Consider the following 8,029-nt stretch of genomic DNA (forward strand, 5'->3'; position numbering starts at 1 on the left):
GCTCCTTGGTGGGGAGGCTTCTATGAGAGGATGGCACGAAGCATGAAATCAGCAATCAGGAAAGTTATTGGAAAAAGGCTGTTATCAAGAGAAGAGATGCAAACAACAACAACTGAAGTTTAAGCTATCCTTAATAGGTGGAAAGCATAGTATTAAATACATTACCGAAGGTGAAAGAAAGGTCAGCATAGAAGAAATGTGCAGAAATAAGCAAAAAATCACGAAAGATTGGTGAAAAAGATGGAACAAGGAATATCTGAAAGAACTGAGAGAACAGTGTAACGCAAGAAAGCAAGAAATGATAGTGAACCAAGGAGATATCATTTTGATCGGCGCACGCACTCCTAGATCCTTCTGGAACCTGGCTAAGGTCATTGAAGCATATTCTGGAGTCGATGCCGCGCTCCTGTCTTTTAGAAATGAAAGTAAGACTCGTTCGGAGACCTGTACAACATCTTTACACACTTGAAGGCTGCTTCCAATGATGAGAAGAAAACTTTTCGCGGCCGGAAGCTGTTGAAACTCATGGGAGCGGACAAGACGAGAAAGAAGAAGATGGCGGGCTCCAAAGGCGTGCGCGCTAGAAAAAGCAATAAAAAAAAGAAGAATCTCGATTTCGTTCGCATCGAACGCAGCTGTCTCGTCTCGTTTCTGCAACAGTTATAATAACGAAAGGCAAAAGTATTCACGAAATGGGAATAAAAATTGACGAATATACAGCTTTCAATCATTCCTGCAACTTGTCCTTATGTCCATTTTCAGTTCCCTTTTCTTTATAATTGTGACTGCAATAATACGGGTGCTCGAAGCGCGCTCATTGGCGTTGGCACCATTGTGCTGTTGTACTGTCGACAGCGCATGCGCGGATCGCGCGTGGAGGGTTAGAAGGCTTCCCAAGTTGTGGAGTGCGCTTGTTTGAAAAGCGATGAAGCCCAGTATACGTACTGTCACGCTCCACTTAATCAACTCTGCCGGAGCCAAGCTACGGGTACAAATCTCCCCGGCGAATTGATCAAAATGCATCCGCTCCTAATAGTGTGCGAACGCACATTAGCATTGCTGTTGACAAGCTCCGTGCATGTGTGGATACGGCTCCATAGTATGTACAGCCATGAGCAATACTATACGTACCAGCAATTGCGCGATAAAACTCATTTTCTGCTCTGTCTGGGAATGCGACTAAATAATAAAGACTGCGGTCTAAACTCGGCATTACAAGTTTTCTAGTGCCCTCGTTAATCTCCAGTGATGCGCGTTAATTAGGAAGAAATTCTGTTTTTCTGGGAACCCGGCGGTCAGTGCACTTTCGCTCACGGGTGCTGACTCTTCTTTGCGAAACAGACAGTAAACGTCGAAATAAATATATGTAATCTTTTCTTTGTGCAATGACAAAGGCCGCGAGATTTCTTTCGGCCTCTTCTAGTACACAGCCTAGGCGGAACAATTGCAGCACCACTCATAACGCCAGAGTTCTGAGAGGCCTTCATCACAAAGACATACCTTGCTACAACTTTCAATGCTTATAGCATTCTCGACGAAACTGTCATCTGCTATTGCTACATTTAAATAAAATAACAAGTAATTAACTTTATTGCTCGTTGACTTTAGTGATGCGTGAATATCTAAATTTTAGAATACAAATCGAATACTTTTGCTGTTTTCTTTGTACTCTATTCCGGAATTTCCCATTCAAGTGTGTCATAATCGCTGCGTTCGAGTGATATAAGAGAAAACAGAACTCTTTGCGGCCTAGAGGAAGAAAGGCTGACGCAAGTCAGAACACTCCCGAATGTTTCTATTGCACGAGCAAGATGGTTGTTGTGAAGGTGCACCAGTTCCTGAGCACACGGAGGAAATACCTTAAGCGCAGTACTTCCCATTTGTTCAATAATCATGTCTGAAAGAAGGCCCCCTATGAATTCTCTGCCTCAATTTAGGCATAGCAATCTATCCTTTGGTATGTATGACTGTGCTTGGATTCCATTAAAACGATGTTTGGTGCTTTATTATTGCTCTTAGTTCTTTCACCGAGCACTAGGGTCTACAGCGTTCCTCTGTCTGGTGGCATTCTCTTTGTTTTATTACTGTTAGTTTCCTGGTGCACCAAATACGAGTATCTTTCCTTTCTGTCTCGTTTGCAAGCTTTACAGGGCAGGTGGTGTTCATAAGGACAATAAATGTAGAAAATAAGGTAAATAAGCCTTTGCTTACCGAAAAGTATTCACTGAACCTACATATTTCAATTTAGAATTTAGAATTTCATCCGATATGCACAAGTCGTTTTTCTCACATATCGCAATTCGGTTTTATTCGAATTATCTTTTAGTACTCGCCTACTTATTGTTGTTGAATCTCACAACCTTCTGTCCCACAATTTTATTCGCTAACGTATATAAACGTACCACCACCACATAACCGTTCCAGGTGCTTGCCATTTGCACCCTATGTGAACTCACGGTTGATGTCCATTGACGGGCGGTAGCACAAATACGTAGGTAGCAGTCTTCTGGTTCTCATCGAGCTGTTGCCGCACAACCATCGCACAGTCCAGATCTCCATCATCATCCGCATCAAACGCGGCAACAGCGTAAGGGAAGACCTCAAACAACTGCAATATCAAGAGAATTATTGTGCTATTGAACCGAATGTACTCGTATTAGTAGTAATAATGTTGTGTATTTTGTGGCAGAGCAGTTATGCAGAGGCCTTGTACCAAACTGTCTTCCGTATGTTACTCAGAGTTCTAAAAAGATTTAAATGTTTATTATTACAGATCTCAAACTGCGTTTTTGTCTCCTGTTGCTGGCGATAAACCTAGATACAGCGTCAAAACTGCCTGCGAGTACTCATAAAGTATTTAAGTCTGGCATAGTGGTATTGCATGTGGATAGCTGTATCAATCTAATGTTCTCCTCTATTAACGTCTACCTCATTACATGGAATGAAGTTAGGCGTTCAACTAAGTGGTTCCTAACAGTATATGCAGGGAGCAGGATCTTTTGCTTGCACATAGAAGCGCATGTTTTAACGGTTAACGTCCAGTGCTATTTTGGCCCCAAATTCTAATTCAGTTCCTTCACTTGCCAAGACTGACCCTTAAAATTTCGGTTTGTTCGTTTGCTGGTCATGCGAACCAACTTGTCATTTACAATGCAGCCAGCCAATACAGCCAGAGTCATAAAATTCACTTTCATAGCAATATTTACTCTTGTACTGAGACCTACTAAACGGCCAATAACACCTACTTGCCTTATAGTACACAAAACTGGCACCTCAATATTCATTACGTTTCACTGCTCATAATCCCAATTTATCACAGATTTAATGGCAGTATCCGCATTATTGTAATGTTTCATTGCTGGTCATAGGACCACGGGCCACAAATATAGTTCGGGTGTCTAACCTCTAAATAAATAACTTAGAGTCACCGTGCACTTTAAAAAACTCATTGGCGGTAGTGCTCCCGATTTTCGGCACGCTTTCTCAACTTCATAATCCTTCCGTTCTTTTGACACTACTTCCGCGCATAAAGTACGCAGGTGTCTTCCAGCCCTCTGCTTTTAATGTTGACATCATCTGTTATTTGAAGCTTGTTCTGCAGGACGGGACAGAATTCACATGATCCATAATCTTAAAATATTCATTTTTAGAAGCGCGTATTTTGCACCGTAAATTCTATGACTAACGCAAAATTCTATGGTGGAATTACCTATCAGTACTACCTTTCACCACTGATCAATTATGCCAAAGGATTTGCAGCTTGTTCGCAGTTCAGTATAGTCGTGTCAATTGATCACTGTAGTGGTGAAACGTTAAACGCTTAGCTGCAGGCATCTCTAGGAAGGATATAAAAGCACTAATCATTTCGGTTAGAAATGCAGGGCCTGTGGGTAACGGAGTGCCTGCCGTGTTTTACGCTCGACTATAGTGATTGGTATGAAAAGTGGGAAGGCCCAAACAAGAACAAAATCTGTGCTTCGGTTTATTCAGCTCCCTAAATTGAGTACAGACGGTCAGTTTGCTGCTGACGTCCTAAAGTCTTACCGTAGCCCGATTTCTTGCGTACGTACCTTAAATGCATCCGTGACATCGTGGTTCAGTTGGTGCTTTGCTTTGCCTGAAGCGACAGGCACTTCTAGCAATAGTGCTGAAAATATAACTAAGACACAAGAAAACAGCGACTGCATGTTTCTACAGAAAAGGCGCATTCTTTAGCTCTCTCGCTTAGCTGGCGAACAAACAATGACCAAGTTTTGCCCCCTTGAATGAGTACAAGTGCTTATATATTTCCACAGCGAAGCGTTTTCCTTCTTTCTGCGTGATAGCTTGAGCAACAGATACAGTTTCAATTACAAGCGCTCAATTTCTCATATGTCTACTAGACGTCAGAGTGATAATTTATTCTATAGTTTCCTTCTACGTCTTCTATCTTTTTGCTGCTTTAATCATGTGCGCTTGATGCAGCATTTGGTTTAATTAGTCGTCTGCCACATTTGAAGCATGCACTTGGATTCAGTAGATTCCCGCCATAATCGATTGCAGTGGAGAATGAGTGACATGAAGTCCCAACTACAGAGGTAAGTGAAAGTTGCGTCGTGGATATGAGAAAAAGCATTGTGCAATGTGTCTAATACGTGCTGCTGTTTCATTTGATTGGACAAACAAGTTTCCTGGTCAAACATACGTGCAAGGGGGGAACTGTTGCATCGCAATAAAGAAAAAGGCATAGCCGAAGCTCACAACTGGACAGTGATAGAAAATGGTGGTTGCCCTATTTGACAGTTGTCGGCTGTCATTGCTGATTCACGCAGAAAGTTGGGCTAGTTGGTGCTGATGCATTTGTTGTGACATGGTTACTAGCTCGAACAAGACTACAGAAAAAACAAGGTGGCACAGGACAGAGCGCGAGACATCAATTAGCATGCTTTACACATAAAAAACATGTATTCCGGCCACGGAAGCCTCATTTCGAGGGGGCTGACAGAGTTGGCGGACGATCCCACCGCTGTCAAACAGATGTAGAAGTCGTCGGACGATCTCGCCGCTGCCACCATTTGAAGGAGTTGACGGTCGTAGAGAGGAACTCGGTGAACAGGATTTATTCACATTATTTACATCTTAGACAAGACATACATCGACAGTCTAGCGTGACTCCCCTATGGAGCCCGCAAAACTAACATACAGCAAACTGCTTACGAGCACACAGCTCACGAGTCCATTTCGAGCATGACAACGAGCACAACAACGAGCACACCCTAGCAGCCGGCAAACGCTGCTTATAAGCACTTGGTCCCCCTTTGATTCCAAGTGCACGGAAACGTTCGTCCAGTCACCGTTCGACGTCACCGTTCGACGTCACCGTAGATGACGCGCCCTTTTGGAGGAGGCGGGCTCACATACTCGTGTTGCACAGGCTTCAGTGCCGCACAGGTTTCAGTGGTCCGGAGCCGACGTCAGAGGGGCTTCGTAGAACTCTGAGCCATCCCTGTTGACGCGGCCGGATAGCATATTGTCTGGTTTCTCGAAAAGTTCATGGGGAGATTCCGCCAATTACCTCCCCTCGAGAACTCCCCTGAGCTGTCCCCGCTCCACGTGGCTGCCGGTTATCCGCAGTTCTCTGAAGTGCGCCCCGTCCGGTTGGATTGGAACACGTGCAGCGGGTTGAAATAGCTGGAACGTTGTCACCCCGTACGGCCATTCCTCACAGCTCCTCCATGGCCCGTAAAATCTTGCCTGGCCAGTGCTGGCAACCGCTGGGCAGGAAGAGAATGGCTGACGAGCAAGACGATGGCTTTGCTCTCTGCAACCCCTGCGTACTTGGAATGCCTTCTACCATCTCACAACAACTGGCACAGAAGAGTCGATCCGACGACACAATACCACTCAGCGTGCAAACGCCCGAAATCACCTGTTAACCCACCAGGCCTCCTATCAAAATTCCAGTGCAAGTCACTCAACTGGGAATCCCCAAATTTTGCCCCAAAATTTCGTGCCGCCCAAGCGAGCGTTCACGTTCCTCTTGAGTTCGACCAAACCCGACCGTCGCGCTGCACAAGAGCAAAGGTTTACGCCGAATTAAACCGAAGGCTCTCAAGCACCAATACCCAAACATAACTTAAGCAGCCTAACTTCGTGAACAGCCTGTTCTTATGCTATCACAGTGGCGTACTTATCTCATGTACTGCTGCCACTGAACCGTCTGGCCAACTCCGCAGGTACGTAAATACAATCGCGCTAGCTTTGTGGTCTATATTCAAAACGCGTACTTGCGATGCTTGCTCACATTTGTTCCTTTAATCCACACAGGACACGTTCCTTAAACAAACAACCAAACTTGCGTAACTTACGCAACACAGAGGAGCCTTTGAACAAATGTGTCTTTTACTAACTAGCTCTACGCACGCGTACTAGAGAAGTCAGAATACGGCTGCCCTCCACACATACGAGCAACCCAGTCATAAACCTTCTGATTCCTTCCGTCCGCACAGGACACGCGCTAATGGACCTAAGAGCTCTTCTCAGTGCAAATGATGCACTAACTGAAAATCTACGCGCTTAACCTTAGAAAATAAAAAGACACATAAAAATAGAAGGTTAACTAAAACACACGCGCGTTACCATAGGCCTCTCAACGATAACCTTGAGATTCAGGTTACTCACACACAAAAAAAAAGAAAGCCTATTTACTTATTAACTAACAACTCGCTAAACTACAGGTTTACTTAAAACGCGTCTTTCAACTCTCGGAGCTTCTTAAACAAAACATAAACAAAGCTCATACCTTACATACTGAAAGAAACTGTAGTCTTAAATCGCGATATTTTCCAAATGCTCAACAATAAAACAAAACAGCATTTTTTTCCTTCTACGGAAGCTCTCTTGGCCTCTCTTTCTCAAACGTTTACAACGGACTCATACTATTTGAGCCGTACTCGAGGTCGTCGCGGTCCGAAAGCTACTCTGGCTACCGAGGAACAACAAAAGGGCTGAATCACTGTCAGCTCCCCCAAGACGTTACAGTTTAATGCCAATTTGCGTCCTGGCGCCCCGCTTTCATCACGACCTCGATTGACCGCGTCGCTACACCCCACCTGGTCTCGTCTTGCCATCTTGCGCTTCTTTGTACTACACGCTGAGCTTCGAAAAGAACGACGGAACGACGAGGAATTTAACTGCCCCGTGCCCTTTGTCCACGTCCGTGCAGAACATGCTTCTCGGTCCCCCTTTGACCGGTGGCTCGAACGATTAGGATGCGTCAACGTCGTCAGTGACGACCGCACCTTTCTTTTCTCCGCGCCATGCCTCTTCGCGCCTGTCGCCGTCTTTGGCTTCGCTACATTAGCCACCGCATTCCGATCTTTTCGGCGCTTCTTTCTGCGGCGTTTTCTCCACGGACTCTCTTTCATGCCGTCATCTCGCGCCTCGTGCTGGCCGTTACACATCTCGTCGGCCCGGATCGGTCTCTTACCCGCACAGCCTGAATGATCCTTAAATAAATCATTCCTCTCTTGGCTACCATGACTGGTGGAGAGCCGCACCGATCCTTGAACAATGCAATTCTTCTCTCGTGAGCTACGGAGCTCGCCATTCCGAGAACTACTCTCAACTGCATCATCCAGCCGGCACTTCTCTTCGGCACCCAGATCTGGCTCGACATGGGTGCTCGCGTCTGTCGGGTCAACAGTACTCTTTACTTCGCTAGCAACCTCGCTAACATTACAAGCGACGCACACGCACGGTAACTGTGCCAATTTGTTCGCAGCTGGCCTAGCTGTCTCTACAGTCATCTGTTGGCACAGCAGCTCATCGCTCTCACTCTGGCCTTTAACGGCCTCTGTTGCCACTAAGGTATCGTTAGTTGCTAGCACTTCGAGTTCACCTATGAACGTGCTGCTACTCTCAGAGGTACTACTACTTTCCTTGGCTTTCGACTGAAATCTACTATTTACTTCCTGCCATTTTCGCTGCGTCCAGCCTACAGATTTTTCAAGCCGCTGCTGACTTTGCTCGATTAACTGCTCGAAACCTT

The 8,029-nt window shown here is 45.4% G+C and overlaps 1 protein-coding gene across 1 annotated transcript in view; it reads right to left on the bottom strand.

The window, feature by feature from the left end:
• The window catches only part of LOC129387569 (uncharacterized), a 28,210-nt gene extending 23,972 nt beyond the window's left edge, over positions 1-4,238 (bottom strand). The window contains exons 1-2 of the mRNA XM_055076646.1: positions 4,071-4,238; positions 2,457-2,608 (exon numbers count right to left, since the gene is read on the bottom strand). Coding sequence (XP_054932621.1) covers positions 2,457-2,608; positions 4,071-4,208 — 290 coding nt within the window. The 5' untranslated portion in view covers positions 4,209-4,238. The remainder of the gene's footprint in view (positions 1-2,456; positions 2,609-4,070) is intronic.
• Between the last annotated feature and the right edge of the window lie 3,791 nt (positions 4,239-8,029).

Source organism: Dermacentor andersoni, chromosome 2 (assembly GCF_023375885.2).
Source record: "Dermacentor andersoni chromosome 2, qqDerAnde1_hic_scaffold, whole genome shotgun sequence".
NCBI lineage: Eukaryota > Metazoa > Arthropoda > Arachnida > Ixodida > Ixodidae > Dermacentor > Dermacentor andersoni.